This window comes from Coptis chinensis, chromosome 1 (assembly GCF_015680905.1).
Source record: "Coptis chinensis isolate HL-2020 chromosome 1, ASM1568090v1, whole genome shotgun sequence".
In the NCBI taxonomy this organism is placed as follows: Eukaryota; Viridiplantae; Streptophyta; class Magnoliopsida; order Ranunculales; family Ranunculaceae; genus Coptis; species Coptis chinensis.
In genome coordinates, this window is record NC_141456.1 from 52,894,330 (window position 1) to 52,914,541 (window position 20,212).

The window sequence follows — 20,212 nt, forward strand, 5'->3', positions numbered from 1 at the left end:
TGGGCATCAACGAAGAGAGAGATTAGAATGAATTGATCTGGACCGTCAACTAGTGTGTGATGATCAACAGTTACTCTTAGAGCTGATGTGGACTTCTCTTGCCACATTGGCATAACCTGATACTGAGTTTAAGGTTAGAATGGTCATGAAAACTATTTCTATTGTTAGGGGGGGGGGGGGTGTAATTCAAAAGTCGAGATCAAAGTGGGGGGTATCTCAAATTATCCCTAAACAATAATATACAAAGCTTTATGTATAATCATCACAAACATTTCCAATGATTTTTGACCGGGTATATTGAATTCCGGCGTTTCTACATGGAGATGAACAACGCTACGGATTATCTAGCCTCTCTGTACCTAAATAGGACTAACTTTACTTTGATGTTTTGTCCTCCGTTCGATGAAAGGCTTAATAATATTGTAACCACAAATAGACTAGGAACTGCGTATCATCGTGTTATCAATTAATGAAAGCCAGGGACGCTCACATCCCTAATTTAAATTCAAAAGAGTAAAGAAAGTCTTTTCATTTTTGTCAACCATATCCAAAAAGGAACAACAGATTCTACATCTACCACTTTAGAACAACAATGACAAAACAGATGTATATATAAATGCCACCATCCCAAAGCTTAGACAGCTATATTTACATCAAACTGAAGCTCAAAGGATCAAGCCCTGTGGAGATGAGGGCTTGTGAGGGTGCTCATCTTCTTCGGCTTTTGGCGACTCGGAAAGATGAATCTTGGCATAGTCATCCACCATTTCTCTCCTCTGTTCCTCCTCTGCCATGCCAGCCTTTTCTTTCGCTTTCTGACTCACCTCACCAGCAGCTTTTGCAACCTTATTGAAGGCACCAGTTACCCATGATGCACTAGTAAATACATAACGATTCTTCATGATGGCAGATCCCGCAGTACTGACCTTCTGCTCAGCAGCAGCAAAGGCTGACTTTGTTTTCTCAGAAACCTGAAACTTCTGGTCCATTTCCTTGACTTTGTCATTCACAACTGATGTACCCATACTTATCTTCTCACTAAGCCCAATCTTCTTGTCAAGCGAAACAACTTTAGCAGTCGCAGTGGATGTGAATTGGTGTTTCTCATCAAAGGTTTTTGCCTTGTTCACCGCATCTTTACCTAAAACGAAGCCCTTCGCAAGCATGGTGCTGACAACGTCCTCAGCCTTCTGGACAGCAGACTCAGCACCACCTGAAACCTTGTTCTCCTTCGCCAGAAGAGAACAGGAAAAAATCAGTAACTAGCTCTTCATCTAACCATGCAATTTACAATATCCACTCCAAAGGAATAAAACCTCTAATCATAAAATCTTACAGTAGGTGGAGCAGAAGCAGCAGGTGGCAGCTGGTAATCTGGAGCTGGAGCTATAGTCACAGACAGATCGACAATTGTTGCTCCCTGAGATTAATGGAAATGCCTAGTTATCTTTCAGAAACAAGCAGAGAGAGTTTATGCTATACTGAAGTGTACTGTAGCACAATATTCCACATAAACTGAAGAATGTACTAATCAAGGATCAGTCGCAACTATAAGATTTCCTAATGTGCATCCAACAAGGTTACTTATTATCACATAGTAAACCAATTATTCTCCCTTCTGTCTTATTCTTTATTTTCATGTAAGGTAAGTCAGGCCTAAATTGGTTCAGTCATTGTTGCGGAGAGGTTCTGAGAATACAAACATTCAGGTATGTGAGTTTTTTTAATATACAAATGAATAATAAGAATAAAATACAGACAGCCACGTTGCATGCCTGCAAGTACGCCTGCAGTGCTATTTGTTACTTGAAATAGTTGTCTTCGCTTTATCACAGATTGGATAGTTGTCACCAATACGGCAATACAAATGGATAGTTCAGTGTCTAATAAACAACAAATAATAGCAATGATACTAATTATTATGATAGATGCAATAATGGTAATAATAATAATACAATAGTCGTAGTAATAATAGTAAATACGTTCAGATATGTTACATGTGCCTGCTAGTAGGCCTCCAGTGATATTTATTTCTCGATATAATGAACAAAAGAAAGACCAAAAATATCTTCTTAGCATCTGGATGACAGGTCCTAAGTTCTGAAAAGTACAATGCTGGAACATCTCTCCCATCCATGCCTTTTCTCTGGAATATTACGACTTCAATAGTCCGTTCTCTGAATGGGTAGCTTTAAGACATTACATAAGGTGAACGAGATGGACCAATGGATAAAGTGAACATCAACACAGGCACAAAAGTTAACAGCATCATTGGTGTATTCACCCAATGAATTGTTGGATAAAAAAGAAACTTAAAGGGTACCCGAAAGTTTCACCCACGAAAATTTCGGGTAGCTTTAAGTGTATAGGCAAATTCATCATTTAGGAATAAATCAGTTACAATCTAAACAGTATTACTGATTGATATTGATATTCTTATTATTTCCTGTAACAATAACATTATTATTGTATCAGTTTTATTACTCTTGTTCTAATTGATATCATTCTTACAATCTTACTCTTATTATTACTAGTAATGGTAAGTCCATTATTGTCATAACATTACAATTATTAAAATCATTGATATTATTACATTTATTGCAATCATTATTATTACTATGACATTATCCTCTTATTAATATAAACATTTTGCAAGACTTGTCCCAAACCTATATCAGCATGGTCACTGCCACCTAGGCATCAACATCACCAGAACAGCAGTGTTGTTTTATATAAAATCGCTTTCGGTTTGGTCACCTCCACATAACAAGAAAACTAGTGCCAAGGTTATGAAAAGAGGCATCATTTGCTAACAAGGCACTAAGCATCAACTTTCACGTTCAGGTTAACATTTCACTATTTCAGTCTACACATTAAAGGTAGGTTTGAGCTAAAAGAAAAACATGTCCCACAATTGAGAATATAAACAGTAAATATGTAACAAAATATTATCAACTTGATATTATACTAAAGAACACTACATTTACATAAACATGATAAGAAAGTCTAGAGAGGGGAATGTACTGAAAGGAGAAGTGCAGTCTCTGCCCCCTGTGAATCCTTGAAAGTAACATACGCAATTTGACATCGTTCATTCCCACTGCATTAAACAAACAGAGACCTTAGCTATTGATAGAATTTAGTAAACAAAAGAGAAAGGGAAAAAGAAAGAAAGAGAAGGTATTTCTCAAACTCTTGGATACACTGATACTAATACAATATTTCCTCAAACTCTTGGATTCACTGGATGCTAATATATTCCATAATTCCAGAATTCTAGGTTCATGAATTATTCAACTAGTAGATAGAGGGCATTGCCTTAGTCTATAAATGGTTTGGACTACATTATTTAACCACTATAAACAGTAAGATCTCTGTTTGTGACAATTCTAATTAATGTGTGAGCTTGCTAATTTAATTGTCAACATCATTAACTTGATCCATATGAAAGACCTGCAAAAATCAGCTCATTTCAAATTACTAACCTAGACCAAACTTGTTCTCAACTTCTGGAATTAACTTTTTCTGTTTTGGTAAATACAACTTTATTCCCCAGAAACCTTAAATTCCTCTGCCATGCTGAAGGTGCAATTTGATCTGAAGATCTAGGGCCCAACCTCCCAAGGCTTGACCAGTGGACCAGTAAAAACCTCTTCTGGGTCAATTTACTGGTTCAGAATATTCGATTTTGCAACACAGTATTGACCATATTAAGAGTCAGAATTAGTTGATTATGTTGTCTTCCCAGAAAATCAGCTTTAATTCGTTGTGCTCGAACATTGCTCTTAAAAAATGATAACGAAATGGAAAAGGAACCATTGAATATATAAACCAGACCCACTCATGTAGGTTTTGATTCTAAAAAAGCCAAAACTTTACAAATCCATGTTATTGTTGCCTAAGTGGTACCTGTCCACTACAGATAGTAAATGCATAGAACGAACTGATTTAACATTGCTTACATAAATTTGTCTTTGTGGCTTACATAATTTTTTCAGGTAGTTCTTCCCAGACACTAGTAACTTCTTATGTCATCATTGCATTCTTCAGACTGATTCTGAAAAGTGTATAGGCTTGGAATTCACGAAATCTCTTCATTCATATAGAATGAATATGACCAGTGGGAAACTGGTCAAGCCTTGGAGGGTTGGATCCCAAGGTCTTGACATCAAATTTCACATAAGGGTCAAAAGGGGGGTGGGGGTGGTTAAGTGATTAGAAACTACATCTAGGATAAGTTTTGTAACAACAATAACTATGAGTCTATGACACGCTTAAAAAAAAAGTACCTCTGCATTTCAACATATTCAATATCACCAGAGAAGGAAAAGAACTCCTTTATGTCTTGCTCGGACGCGCCTAAGGAAACATTGCTCACTTTCACTGTTCTTGTCTACAACAGGAGGGATACAATCAGCAACAGGTATAATCATTGAATTTAACCGCCAAATATATGGTTCTATTTCTCTAGCAACCACAAACCACAATCAGATCTCCTAGCGGTAATTATATGCTGCCTAATAAAATATTATAAAATTTCCTTTCTGTTTACTGCAAGTTACATAAGAAAAAAAACAGCACGAATAAGAAAGAAAATAATGTTTGGCACATCATGACAACAACTACCATACAAAATCAGTCAGATGCAAATTCCTATCCACAAGAGGCAGATTTTTTGACCTGGTAACAGTTCAGTACGTACACTAGCCCCTTAGATTGGAAGAACAAAAATGCCTCACCAAAATATGTTCAATGAAATATTTAAGAGAACCACAAAATGCAGAGATACAGACCAGGCTAAAGTTTGTTCACATTCATGTATACAAAATCAGAATGTTCAAGCTTCCAGGACACAAGATAATACCCAAAATAAAACTTCCTAAAGTTTGGCTGGGTTGAGGTCAGCTTGGTCAATTTTGATACAAGATCCAACTCTGGTGGATATTGCTGGCAATAATGTTTTCAGTTACTGCTTAAGCACCAATGATATTAATGAAGAAGTTTCAAATCTATACTGGAACCCCACTGTTATTTAACTTTTAAATGTTCTTTTATATGCTCAGCTTTTCGGTAGTTAACATTCTCAAATTTCAACTGCAGGCTGTAAATTACAAAAGGCAAGCAACTAATCAAAATCTACTAATTCAGAAATGAAGATTTTTTGAAGAGCCGAGGGGCATGCATGCTTGAAATATACTTAAAAAGAAAGATGGTGAAAAACTTCCAACTCAACTGCATCCTAAGCTATACCAATCCCCAACTAAATGAACTCCAAAAAAACTCCACCACTAGAAGAAATGACTTAAACGGCTTTATTTTGGTGAAGATAATCTCCCCACGATAGAGATCATAATCACACACAAAAAAAAAAACAGCTCATTTGAAGATGTCTAACGCAATAATGTTATGGATTTATCCAACGATCCCGGTTAGACATTAACGTGAGCTGATTCTTTTAAGGGTGATCTCCAGTGTGGAAAGATTATCTTCCCCAAAAAGCAGCTCTCCTTTCATATTATAGGGTCACTTTTGGTCGTGAACTCGTTTGGAATCTACTAGAGGTGGAGTTCATTCAACAGCTTCCATATATATCATTTCTTATCCAGTTTTTGAATGGACTAATAAAAGATCTATGAATCTCATCCTTGAAGGTAAGAGTCACTAAACACCAACGAAAAGAACTTCCTGGATGTCAATAGTGATTGCATGTCATGCCATCTGACTTAATTGCATATTAAACCCAGATCAAGACGGAATACTTAAAAATGATTACTACCTACCAGTGGATTTTTCCAGAAAGTAACTAAGAGCTTAAAAGAAAGGTGGATTACACCTTGTACACAGTTAGAACTTAGAAGTGAGATGCAAAAGGTACATATTAAATGATTTGTCAAACCAAAAGCTCGTAGTACTTGCTCATGAAGTCAAAATGCATCAGCCATATCTTTATTGTTGTCAACACAAAATGCAGTTTTTATCTGATGGGTAAAATGAAATTTTATTAAAGTAGAAACACAAAACATTACAACCAAAAAAGGGTAACATGCCTCTGCATGGTAACTATGACATATCGAACTAGGTTAGAAGCCCTAGCCCACTCCTCATTTGCCATCCCATCTCTAGCTCCTTATGGCAATAAGGTAAAACGGACAACCCAAATTACATATTTACAAAACAAAGGAGTCCAAGTGGACCATAAATTCTTGGACTTTCATCCCCCTTTAAGGTTTGAAACTTGGAATTATCAAGGCCAAATCAGAGTGAAGTGCCTTCGATGTCAATAGAGAGTTCATGTTGACATGCAGTAGAATCTGTTAGGGGATGTATCATAGTTACTCTAATGCCTTGCAAAGGGAGTAAGAGATGGGATGAAAAGGATTGTCCTAGTTGAAAATTGAGATGTCTTAGTTCCTACACAGACGCCCACTGACCCTTCAATCAAGTGTATCTGCTAAAGTTTGTGCAAATCAATGAAATCTAATTTTATTACATAAAGAATGTGCAACTCCTGAAACAACATCTGAAGCAGCATTCAATCTACTCTGGAAATAGGTATCTGTTCTGAACTTCGGTAGTATGTTTGTTTCTATACACTCAATTTTGAACTACATTAAGCAAAAAACATAAACTGTGGAATCTACTAAATTCTTATTACTGGATTAAACAAATCCTTTTGCCTACTAAGGAGAGGAGGGTCCTAAGTCGGGTATTAATGAACAAAACTGATAAACCCAATGTACCAACTACAAGAAGCCACCGCTCCTTCAAATATTATTTTATTTCTCTCTACAGAATAGGCAAATATCCCAGGACTGCAAAAGGTATCAAGCACAAAAAGATTGATCCTACTCCAAGAAAACTCTCAAATTCCAAAAGACTGCCAACTACTTGATACCTAGTAGACCATTGACAAAAGAGTAGAACCATTCCAGACTCACCAAGAAGGGAAAAAGAATGAATAAATGATTCACAGACACACACCTAAATAGCCATAGCATAGAGGATAAAATATTCTAAAATTGCTTCCTTAAAGTGCATCTTCAGAAGGATATATATACAGTAAGTGTATGATCTAAGGACGCACACTAGAACAAAAAAGACAACTACAGGAGAAAATTTAGAGGCCTAATAACCCTGTATAGGGATACTAAGAATATTAAGTACCAACACCTAATGTAAAACTTGTCAGGATGACCAACATAAATGCCCAAACACCAAAGCATTACTTGCAACATGAGCGAGCAAAATGCCTAAAACAGTTCTCAATTCAATCTAAGTATACACATGCCAACATCATATACACATGTATTAAGTATTAACACACTAGCTAAGTAGAATAGATAGTAAATAAGAAAGTTCATAATTCACCTTAGCATTATATGACGATGGGTAATTCTGATCCATGACAACCCTGTTAAGAAAAGAAAAGCAAAAGTAAATATAACGAGCGTCTTATATTTTTATTATTAAGAGAATAGTTTCTATCAACTCACAGATCTGAACTCTTATTATTAATTTACAGGATTGGGACCAAAATGTTAAGCGTATTAAAATAGTAGTGAACATATAATGAAAAATGAAATGGTGTTTTATTACCGACCTGAATAATAATAATAATATGAAAGATGAAATGAAGATGGTTTGTCTGAGCGAGAGAGAGACGGTTTGTGTCGGTTTTTCTCTTGTGAGATTCAATTGAAATGAAGAACGACTATAATAATAATAATAAATGATGATGTGGAATCAGGATTTTATGTCGTGCTTGGATGTATATGTATATTAACCGTCAAAGTATCGTTTTGTTTTCCTACTGCCAAGCAGGGCTTTCATTTCTTTTTTTATGTCGCTTTACACGTTCTAGTGAGAGAAGCCCCGTATTTGCTGTCTCCACCCCAAAACCCTGTTTTCACTTTCCAACTTTCAAATTATTTTCGACAATTCAATACCCTTTGTTATTACAAACCATCCATTGATTGCATGATAAAGTTCGTGGACTAGTTTTTGTTTTTTGTTTTTTTAGTATCTAAATACACTAGTTTTCGAACCCGTTCTATGAACGGGTGCCGTTATATTAAATTATTATGAAAATTATAATAACTATGTGGAGCTGTGGAGCTATGAGGTATAAATATTATATTGGTTTTTACTTTGTTTTTTTATGTGGGTAGTTCTTTGTCTTTTCCAGTTCGATTGTGTAAACTGTTATCCACATATTCTATGTAGAGCTATGAGATATGCATATTATATTTTCTTTTACTTAATTTTTTATGTGGACGGTTCTTTATCTTCTCAAGTTCGATTGTGTATCTGTTATCCACATGTTATATGTAGAGCTATGAGATATGGATTTTATATTGGCTTTCACTTAATTTTTTATGTGATTCCTATGAATATAATTAATTAGTATATCTCGCTGTCACGTAATATTGCTTCAATCTAGTTATTAGATAATGATACTGGGCTACACAATGAATAAATTATGATTGAGCATTTAGTAATGGTTTCTTGCTGTTTAGCAAAAAAGTGTTAATCTTTTCAAGTTTACATCCATTATCAGCTATATTTTGTGTGTTTATGTACATCAATTGGGAAATAAGTGATTATTGACAGAATAGAGGTGTAAATTGAAGGTGGCCGAAAACTGTAGGATTTGAGGAGAAAGGTTATTTGGGGGTTGCATTATCCCACAACTCTTTCGTTGTACATAGAACTTGTTGTTGATTGGACATGATGTTATTTTTCAGTTTTTTAATGTAAATGGTGTAAATTTATAAAATTTTGTAATGGCAGAAAGTAAGAGCAACGAACAGCAGCTGTACAGAATAAATGTTATAAATGCATCTTTGTTGCTCTTTCTGATTATGTATTGATCTTATGGGATAACTTGTTGTAAAAGAGACAATAACTGATTTTCATATTTCACTTTTCAAGTGAATTGAAGTTTTTATTTCCTCTTTCTATGCATGTTTCATTGTTCTTTTCTAGGATAAAATAGAAGATGATGTAAGGAAACCAACATGAATATTTTGTGCCATGACACTTACCTTATCACCATGCTGAAATCACTGGCCTCATTGTGTTGATGAACTTGGCTTGAGGTTTTATAAGGAATGGTGAATTTATAAGGAAGGGCGGGAATAATTTGATGCATTCTAGGCAAGTGTTACCTCCTTGTGCACTTTACGTCTATCTTTATGTTTGCCTATGGAGCAAAGAAGTACGCATATATTACTCGGTGTCATTTGCCAACAGGGCATAATTTTGCACTTTGGAGCAACATTACTATTTTCCTTTCTATATTGGTACTTGATGTTTAAATTTTGTTGTTTTGGTTTATTTCGTTTATTTCATTTGTCATTGGTTTTTAAGTCTAACGAATGGTGGGTTGTTTGAATTATTAGGATTAACAACTATCTTAACTTTGATGTATAAATTTGCACTTATTAAGAGTTTTGATACATCAGTAGATTTAAATTGTAGGTTAAAATGTTAAATAAGTGGCTCGGTGTAAATTTACTGCTTTGAAAATAAGATATATTGTAAACATTTGTCTATGAGCTTCAAATGGGCTTTGAAATAGGTTATGTTATTTTGGTTTGGTCTTTAGTTATTTTCAATATTGTTTTTTCGGTTTCTTTTGTTTCTTTTATTTGTCATTGAAAGACGACGTTAACTGAGATTTAATTGTTTAAACACACAAAAAAAAGAATTTATGATGTTTGAAGTTTGTTTCGGTTAAAGTGTAGAAGTTCTTTCGTCATCATTCCTTACACCTCCAGCCACAAACCCATTTCCCCAAACTCCTAGTTGTCGTTCTCTGCTCTCTTGGTTTCATATTCGTTGTAGTCTTACTTATCTACTACCGTAGACGCCATGGATGGGTAAGTTTCTTTAGTCAAATATTATTTTAGTCCAATTGCTTAAGATACTTAAGAGACAAAATGGGCTAAGTTGTATATGTGCATGTGTTGGGGACTTGGGTGTTATCTTTATCCTAATTTATGTTTTATGTTTGATTTGACAGGTTTAGTAGTGGATCTGCGTAAGGAGTAATATTTCAGATTATGGATTTGGAAGACAACTGTGTGGCTTTGCAAACACAGAAATGTATAGCAAAGTCCAATGATGAAGCACATATGGTAGCTTTGGATATTGTTAAGAAATACTAACTGCTGTTTTGTTAGTTTTAAAATTTTGGTGTTAGTTTTTATGTTTTGAAATGTAATATGTTTTGATACTTTGCAAGTTTGAAAAAAGCTTATACTATGGCTTATATTATTGGATATAGCTTGGCTACTGGTAGAGTATATGAGAAATGGTTTACTCACGATCTTTGAAAACGAAAGAGATAAAAGAGCACTATTCTTGATCTTTAGGCATTCTTTTAGGCCCATATATATTTCTAAATATGTTTTTTTTTAAGTTATTGGGAGATGATGTTCGGAATCCTCAAGTATGCACTTTTTGACCCACTTAACTACTCGTTATAAGATTTAATTTTTCATTGCTTCCTCCACTAAATTTGGATTAATGTCCGTCTATTTTTAGGTTCATTCGTTTCAGGCATGAACTTGAGTGAAATCAGAAGACTTCTTTTGTAATCTTTGCCGATTCGAATAGCACATTAACTACAAATATATTTCAAAACAACATTATTTTGCTACAAATGAAGTAAATAAATGAAATTAATGCATATCTAAAGTTTAAAATAAGCGTTTAACAGAAAAAATACTATGTGACCAACATAATAAAATTTTGGTATTCAAGTACTAATCCTCATAGTTTTCTTTTCTTTATTATGGAACTCTCCATGCCCTTCATTCCTTTAATTTTTTCTTCGAGATAATATATTTTATCTTTGTTGTGTTTATCATCAACCAAACAATTTAGCATAATATTTTTGAGGATGTCGAGTTGATTCTATTTCTCTTCAACTTCTATTATTTTCTTCATAAGTTCTTTGAAATTGAAGTCTTCAATTTCCATATCACGTTCATCCTTTATAAACTATATTGTGTAAAAAGCTGCTGAATCCTCTGCTTTTGCAACAGAATATGTGGTGTTTCCATCAATTTCTTTAACAATGATGTCTTCATTGTTAAAGAATAAGTCTTTCGGCACCTTTAATGTTATAGTACTTTTGAATCGTCCGGCTCTCTAATTTTGTGTTGTAGACTGGATCTTGTTGAATGTTAAGTTCTGCTTCTAGAATTTCCTTTAACATTTTTTTTTTACATAAGCTGTAATTTTCATACGTCATTATCTGCAATAGACATAATAAAATGAAGTCAATAAATAATTGTAAATAATGGAGAAGAGGAAAAAAATAGGCTACTTGGTTTTTCGATATGTGTAGTTCAATTGTTTTTTTTTAAGTTAATAGATTATGTTTTACTAAGTGATTGGAAGTTCACTTTTTGTAGGATTCTAGTTTTGTATATATCTTAAATTTTGATATTTTGGAACAGCGAGTTTCTCTCTTTTTGCAGTCTCCACTCTATTAGGACCCAGGATTATGACACGTGTTGGGTAATTTGAAATGTGGATTTTGAGTTTTATGGTGTGGGCACGTGAAAAACGTGTGAGGGGTAGTTGTGGCATTTTGAAAGGGCATAACACCAGACACACCACAATAGATGGTCAAACTTGGTAAATGATGGTTAACTAACAATAGGGTTACCTAAAGCTAAGAAATGTAAAAATGTGGGTCCAACGCAAATACCTATATTATTGGGACGGCCTAAAGCTAAATCACCTTATTTTAAATTAGATTTTTTTTTTTTTTAATTAGGTAGAAGCTTTTGGGTTTTAGAAACCTCTAAGTTTACTATTACTGTTGGGGTTAGGCCCAACAAATTTGGTAACATATGTTTTAAGCGGGTATTGTATTTCAAATTCTATTCAAATTTGACTTTCTATCTCTTTTTCACACTAAATTGCTCCAATCTTCATGGTAAGATATGTATCTGATTATGTGGATGTGTTCTCAAGAATTGGATCATTAGCTTTTCTCTTAATTTTCTCATTCACATTTTTTAGGCAACGGGAAGTCTGTTATGGAATGGGCAACCAGGTCTAAGGTTGCTGCTGGTGCAACTCAATGCTCAAGTGAAATTCTGATTCAGATCAACTTGCTTAGGGTTCAGGTTATCGTGTCAAGAATCTAGTGGTCCTATGCTTCACTGCACTACACTGCCACTCGATTACTTGAAATCGATAAAAATTTGAGACCAAAGAAATCCTATCCATGAAAATTCATTCTCTATTTTTTGAAACGTCATGACTCTTTAAGTTTCAGCATTCATGGCGTTTCAAGCTCAAGCTAATGTATCGTTTCCTTCTCCATTCCTTCTCCATTCTAGATTCTCATCTTCTCCATTGAAATTCAAGTTTGAGAGGAAAAAGCTCACACTGAATTCTAAAGCGAAAAAAAAAGACAAAGAGGTATTGGTTTTCACTCATTTTCATTATTACTGCTGTTGAAACTGAAATTGCTATTGATTTTGTGCCAGGATTATTTGATTGATGCACCTGTTTCTATTGGTGATGGCTTTTCTTTCAGTGGATGTATTGCTTATCTTCATGAGGATTGTAAGCACCGTTTTTCTGATTTATAGGTTTTAATTAGTTAACCCAGAAACTTGTGGTGGTTTATACTTTATAATCCATAGGTGGAAGACTTTCAATCTCAAACAGTGGACCTTCACGACCTGATCCTTGGACATGGTTATTTGAACACATTTCTGTTCAGTTCATTATATCCATACACATTGTACTGAAACAAATTAAAAAGATGGAGAATAAGAGTTATACGCTCATATGACCCAATCTTGAATGTGCAGTACTTCTTACATTTCCGTGATCTGTGTTTGTTAAAAATGGTTTAAGAGCTGTGTTGCACGGGTACGACTGAGACACACCGGGGACACTCCAGAGATACGACATTTTCAGTTAAAATATGGAGTGTCCGACTCGGGTACGGCTTCCATTTTGCAGTACCAGCGCAACACAGTTTAAGAGTATGGCAAGGTAAGCTCTTCCTCACAGTATTTAAAGGTCATATAGGATTATTTGTTGCCAAAAGGATTTCTTTATGATATGCTCCTTTCTCAGGGAAAATTCATTCTGACTTAACATTGCCTATATAAGCGATAAGTGCTTTTTTTTTTCTCTTCACATATGTCAAATTGGTTTTCATTTATAGCCGTGGAAATTAAGATTATAGGACTTCATATTCAATTGTGGTGGACTATCGGTAGCATTTGTTTTGTGGACGAACTGGGATTCTTTGTATGTCCTCCATCTTTAGCGGGTAATATGTTTATTACTTTTATTCTAACCCTTTTTCCTTGAGCTCGGTCGACATCATGATGTTACTCGAGTCTGAAAGGTTGAAGGGCAATTCGAAATCTCTATGTGATTATCACGCCCCAACCATAGAGCAAAAAATGATTCCTTTGTTAAGTAATTATTTCAAGTGAGTTGCCAATCACCTGTGATCAAACTAGTTTTTACATGACAAAATTCTGTTTTGAGGAAGTTGGATATGTAGGTTTAAGTAAGGTATGGCATGGAGATTGGCGGGCCAATATTTGTTCCAGATCAAGACTTAGAGATGGGATTTGAAAAGATTGTAAAGATAGCACATGCTTTCGTGGTGGTAACTATATAATTTGGAGGCTCTTAAATGAATCTTTATTACTAATTCTTCACCTAAAAATTACCAAATGAAAACTTGTACCGCGGTTTGTAAAAGCGGCGGGATGCTCTCTCTAAATTGAAGGTTGAGGTCGATTGGGTTGACCAAATTTTTCGTTTTCTTCTTGTATAAGGAGTATCTGAAAAATGTGATATGTTGTTTCAAAAGAGGGAGCAATCGATTGGAGAGGATGGATGCATTTCTCGAGTGGTCACTTCCATACCGGGATTGACAACCATGATGCTAATCGCGGTAATTTTGTTCGCCATTATGTTTAAGCTGGCGAATGAATAAGAGTTTGATTTGTACATGCATGTTTAAAAGGCAACCGTGATCTATGAGAGGAATGAATTTCTTATCTTTCATAGCTGACTGTACCGCTATATAGGGGCTCACTTATGAGTTATCCTCGATGAAGAAGTCATCCTTAGAATACTACGGCAAGTAACTCATCTCTTACTTCCCATTGGACCGTCTGTGTAGATATAGCCGTCATTCAGCTATGTTGGTGTTTCTATTTGTCTGCGTTTTACCATAGGTGTATTTATGCGAGGTAGGACAGCTGGTAAGTGATAAGTTATAGAATAATATGCTTGAGTGATACTTCGAAGCAAGCTATTTCGTACCAACTGTTAGTGTCCTATTGGCAAGAACCATATTGACCCTCACCTTAAATACAATCCTGATTTATTTTCAATGTGATGGCATGAGTTGTCTATTTGAAGAGAGTTCATGTATAAACTCATACCCTTGTGTATCTAATTAACTGGGTCCTAATAGCTCAGCATGTACTCCAAGAAAATATTGGACATGTATTGAATCTTTAGTTTTTGCTATAATAATAAAATGATATTACTTCCGAGCGTAGTGACTTCGATATATCCAAGGTCTCAGTTTTGGTTATCTTTACTAACTGGATTGGGACATTTCAGCCTTTGTATTGCATGCAAAAACAAAAAACTGTTGGATGATAGGTCTTTTGAATATTCAATTTCCATATATAGACATTATGTGTAACCTGCATATATTCCATGGAATATTAGGTGGATGAATGGTCAGCATTTAAGAGCTCTACCTTCAGAACACTTAGTCAAGCTTTTGGGTGAACAATGGAAGGTTGCTGGTATCCTCGTAGAATCAGAAGAAACATTTGTACAGGTTGGATTATGGATTCATTTTTTTTTTACCTTAAAACTGATTTTTCATTATTACTTGCTATTCAAAGTGTTAATCCTTTTTATTAACCCCTTAAACATGAAGGCTTTCTTTGAATCGCTAAAGGATGGTATTGATTTGGTTCTGATTCAGATAAAGTTTTATCAAAATTGCTCTCGTGATCCCTTGCATTCTACTTTGGCTAGGTACCCTATCTTTTCTCCTATGCGTACTGTTTATTTTTATGCTGTTGTCGAAGACAACGTAAATAGTGTTGAATTTTGAGGCCAAGGTAGTCTTAGAAATCTGCTTCTTAGTTGACTTGTTCATTTAGTATAGTACTTATTATTTTGTGAATGCATATTAGAAATAGAAAAATGTTGTTTGGAGGCTCAAGGTGTCTTTAGCAATGGGGTATTTGCAGTCCCGGGGTAAACCTGTTTTTTTAGAAGATAAGCTTTGAAGTCGCTACCCATCCGTTATCGAAAGATACGACAATGGAGAGCTCATTTGTTGCACTTGAAGAAGGTCACACCGGTTGGCAGAAATGGGTTAAGAGCTTTGGCAAATCAATGAAGCGCAAGGTTGGTTTTTAGTAGATGAACTACCAGAGCTTTCTTTTCTCCTTACCACCCTTTCAGAACATGGTTTTGTTTTTGTGCAAAATACTTCAACCCAGGAATATTACTTGTGCAAGAATTGTATTGATATTGAAAGGCGGTGAAGGAAAATAACATTACTTGTGCAAACATTGCAGGCGGTGAATGTCAATGTCAACCTTAATAATTATTTTGTAGCATAGTTGAAAGGAGTGGGTATAGAGTTTATCCCAGAATGGGAAGTAACTTGAATGTCAATGATGTTCCTGTTTCTTACCTCTTCCGTTGACCGTGTGCTTCACCTCTTCGATTGTTGTATCTGAGTTGTTTGTTATGTGGGTAAAGTGATTGTCCAGTTGTAAAGCGTCAGCTAAAGCAATAGGTTCAAACATGATATATAATCATTTTGTTTCGTATGCGTTTACAGGCATTGGCAGTGTTTATTAGTTTTCTCTGTTTGCTTAATTACATGGATATGCACATTATTAATTGTTTTACTATTTTTTTTTTTACATTGTTATTAAGGTTTGGAACCATATTTATGTAACTCTTACTATATCTATTAAGGTTTTGGCGACGGGTGTCTGACTTAAATGTTGTTCTTGTTGACTGCTATATTGGATATATAAGTAATTAAGCATCGTTTGATGCTTTATAAACATTTAGTTATATCCTGAGAAGCGTTATGGATTTGTTGGTACAGTTGGTCCCAATTGACAGGTTTTATGGGTTGGATTTTGTAATTATTATACTTGAAACATCTAACATTTTGCAGAGAAGGCTCAAAGCAGAGCAGGGCCTTGAGTAGGCAAAACAAAAGGGAGAAGAAGCTTTCCTGAAAAAGGATTATCTAACGGCGATAACTTGGTATACTAAGGTAACCAAGAGTATTTTTTCAAGAATACTTTCTACTTAAGGCATTTTTTTTTCTTGTTCATTTTAAAAAAAATTAGCTCTAAATCGCTAAGTGCAGATTATGAAATAGGAACATTATTCCTATATCCAATATGATAGAATACACAAACTTTTAAATAGGCACACAAACAAACTTTGGAGTGAGTTATCCAAAGTAGAAAAGGGGTAAAATCTAGTACATTCTTCCCATACTTTTATTATTGATCGCCCAATGTCACTACGGGACATGAACTTGATGCCTAAATGTCGAATGAATGACGATGGACAAACAACAAACATGTAGTAAAACACGCTCGGTTATCATAAAAATAAGACCAAAACAACCAGTCAACCATATAAAAATTGTAGCTGGAGATACCTGAGTTGCAAATATATATTGCAGTATAGAGTGTGTTAATGATAAGATAGTGTTCACCATAAACAGATATCTCAACAGTTTGTACTTCACCAAATTGTTATGATAAAAGATAAGGCTGCTGTCATGGACGTCAGAGGTTCCCACATTAATCTGTTTTTCTAATATATTCCAAGTAGACACTAAAAAAGACCTCTGTTTTTGGCCCTTTCGGAGATGGGGACTGTGTTTTGCTGTCTTTTCACCCTTTAATAAAATAAAATAGTGCAAAGATCTTATTAGGATCACATCAAAATGTCTAAGTGAGAATGTAATTTGGGGAATTATAATATAATTGACTGGAAAAATTAACTCTTCGAACTACTAATATTCTCTAAACAAATAGTTAGAACTAACTTCAACTCTCCAAAAGCCATGTAGTTGACATCCTTGCAACCCTTTCTCTATAGCTTCTAGCTCCTGAAAAAGACATAATTCCTTCCAGAACCACCACAAAAAGCCAAGACAACTTCACCTAGATGGTCGCTTGCAGCACCACCATATCCAACACTAGTAGACCTGTTTAGATTAAAGTAAACACTCTTTTACAAATTGTATCCTAGACTTACAGAAGAGACAATCAATCTAATTCCCAGGAGATCTGCTGCCATGTCATTGTATTATGCAAGAAATTAATATATATTTATTTAACTTGTTTTTATTTTAATCTTGTATGTGATTCATCTTGAATGTAAAATAGCTATATTAGGACATACCTTGAGTTGATATCTTCATATTGAATTGAAAACTTCTTTATACACGATGTTCTTTGTGCACCCTTCGGGTTCATTTCCGTCCTTTTTTATTAGGAATTTCAATCCCTTTCTTGAGGTGGTTCACGAGACAGCAACATATAACTGGCTATGTGTGAAAATTGGTCTTGGTAAATAAACACCAACCTTATCAAAAGTCTGACCTTGACTTTTGTTTATAGTCATAGCAAAACAAACTTTGACAGGAAACTGTTTCCTCCTGAAGACGAAAGGCCATTTTGTGTCACTTGGAGACATAATCATTCGGGGAATAAAAACTGGTTCTCCTATCTTTGTTCCAGTAATAATTGTTGCTTTTATGACTTTTGGAGCAATATTTGTCACTGTGAGTCTAGTACCATTACACAGTCCTTCACTTTGATTCATGTTTCGCATCAGCATAATAGGGACTCCACGCTTGAGCTTCAGATTGTGGTTGGGTACTCCGGAAAATTCCAAGTTTTGTTTAAAAATACATTTGGATCTGAGAACATCTTGTTCATTGCACTTTCCCGGATTGGACATAGAGAGTCTGCACTTAAGTAGCTTTTTAAATCTCCAGGAATTTTTGAAACAACTGCAGAATTTATTTCGTCTACCGTGTCATTCTTCGGTGCTAGAATACTCCTCTCTTTCAAGTACTTAACTTCTGTATGTTTATTCACCAAATCTGGATAAATGGTGTTGATGATATCTTCAACTGAGTTGTCACTTTCTGGAATGAGTAAGTCATCAGGTATTTTGATCCAAGTTGGCTCTATTTCTTCGTTCATCGCCTTTGCAGGTAGGTTCCCATCTCCTAAATCTAGAATTCATTTGCTAAACTCATCTACAGAACTAACAGTGTCATAGTCCATCACGTCACTCTTGAGTCTCATGTTTTCACTCAAGTGAAAAACTTGGCAGTTTTTCCAAAGTTTTGATTTGTTAATGGAAGCTTTAACAACATCAATTCTTTTACCTCTTGGTATGACTGACAAAATTTGTGCGAAATCTCCACCCATGAAAATGTCTTTCCACCAAAATCTCTAGTATCCGGTTTCAATATGTCTTTCGAGTCACGGTCAACGGCCTCAAAGCCGTGCCTATGAGTCATTGGAGCTTCGTCCCACACAATAAGGTCAGCTTTTGAAATAAGCTTGTGTAGTTTTGAACCATGAGAAATGTCACAACTTGTGGTCTCATCTGTAGGTATCATAATTTTAAACCTTGAATGCGTTGTTCGTCCACCTGGTAAAAGAAGTGATGCTATTCCCGAAGAAGCAACTGCAAGAACAATTTTACTTTCATAACGGAGTTTTGAAATGATAGTCTTGTAGAAATATGTTTTCCCAGTTCCCCCACTTCCGTAGACAAAAAAAACACCTCCAGATTGCGTCTCAACTGCATCAGTTACACAGTTGTAAACATTTTTCTGTTCATTGTTGAGACCGTTATAGAGTTTGATATGTTCGTTGTGCAACTCTGAGCAGTTGTAATCCAATTCTTTAGCAATCAATTTGTTACCATAGGATGCTTGTGAAGAAATATTGAATTTAGGAAAACCTTCAATATCTGTAAGTGTTTTCCCCCTACGAACCATGATATTCTCAATCTCGCAAAGAGTATCATTCTTTATCTGGTCATCACTTAGCTGGAGACTTTGGTTGTGGTTGGTTTTTCTGTAACGAAACAAAATATCTTCACCAAGGCTTTTCTGATGATTTTCAAAAAGTATTTCTGGAGATGTAACCTCACACAGCAATATTAAAGTGCCAAAAAGTTCTCTTAAAGAAGCTGGATTTGCCCACTCGCTGGCTTGCTTCATAGCATCATTCCATTCACTGTCATCCTCTAGCAATCTGTATGCCTGTAATCCAAAAATGAAAGATTACATAATATAAAATGAAAAACTTGATAATCACATTTTAATTATCGTCAACAGTACATTATCCAACCCCAGATCCTTGGTTAATGGTTACACTCTCTTAGATAAAACAGACACTGAATTGATGTTACACTAACACCTAAAGTTCCAAATCGTGTAGGGCTCTAGCTCTCTGTTTAGCTCAGTTGTTTTCAGTATGTAAGCTTTAAGTTCTTATGGTGCCTACTGCCTACATTAGTTCAATATGATCATATTAGGTGAGGTTGATGCCTGATGGTAATAATATAATATGGTATGTACGTGGACATCTTATCCGGCTGCTTGTATTTGATAAAGAAATGTGAAATGATTCTAAGGTATTTGGTTTGCACTGTTGACAAATAAAGTAGCAGTGAAATTGGATCCATGTTCCAAACCTGGAGGGGGGGGGGGGTCTTTTTGTCCAAAGATGATGCTTGCTCAAGATTTTTGAGGACTAAGTATTTTATGAGAATAGGAGATATCATTAAGTACGACAGAATATATATTTTGATGTCAAATGACATATAACTTTAATAATAATGTTAGACTTTTATTGGAATATAATAATGGTCGAGAGGAATATTGCTTAATATGTTACTTACTATATCACAAAAAAGTTGTTAGTAGTAGATGGACAATTGAAGTAGTTGAAAGATTACCTGACACACTACTTTAAAAGTTGGATGTGGGGTTCCATTAACTGTACGAATATCTTCATAACTCCTAGGTCCTTTAACAACATTAAGCAACATTCTTAAGTAGAACCTTTCACCTGATGTAGGATGTGCGTAGTAAACTTCGTCCAACCCG

General features: G+C 35.0%; 3 protein-coding genes across 4 annotated transcripts; all 3 read right to left on the reverse strand.

Moving 5' to 3' along the window:
* Window positions 1–514: 514 nt before the first annotated feature.
* LOC147524516 (binding partner of ACD11 1-like) lies at window positions 515–7,760 on the reverse strand. 2 transcript variants are annotated; one of them, XM_086603627.1, is made up of 6 exons: window positions 7,601–7,760; window positions 7,369–7,411; window positions 4,290–4,393; window positions 3,025–3,100; window positions 1,337–1,420; window positions 515–1,229 (listed from the first exon to the last, which is right to left on the reverse strand). In XM_086603627.1, exons 2-6 carry the CDS (start codon window positions 7,402–7,404, stop codon window positions 666–668), a joined length of 864 nt encoding a protein of 287 aa, XP_086459753.1. In that variant the 5' UTR covers window positions 7,405–7,411; window positions 7,601–7,760; the 3' UTR covers window positions 515–665. The 2 variants fall into 2 exon arrangements, with proteins under 2 accessions (XP_086459753.1, XP_086459763.1); XM_086603637.1 differs by having other exon boundaries at window positions 7,494–7,606.
* A 9,838-nt stretch (window positions 7,761–17,598) lies between these two features.
* On the reverse strand, window positions 17,599–17,901 carry LOC147524517 (uncharacterized). Its single transcript, XM_086575262.1, has one exon. It carries the CDS (start codon window positions 17,899–17,901, stop codon window positions 17,599–17,601), a length of 303 nt encoding a protein of 100 aa, XP_086431388.1.
* A 38-nt stretch (window positions 17,902–17,939) lies between these two features.
* Window positions 17,940–20,154, reverse strand: LOC147524518 (uncharacterized). The gene is made up of 3 exons (XM_086575274.1): window positions 20,062–20,154; window positions 18,493–19,363; window positions 17,940–18,319 (listed from the first exon to the last, which is right to left on the reverse strand). Exons 1-3 carry the CDS (start codon window positions 20,152–20,154, stop codon window positions 17,940–17,942), a joined length of 1,344 nt encoding a protein of 447 aa, XP_086431400.1.
* Window positions 20,155–20,212: the final 58 nt, after the last annotated feature.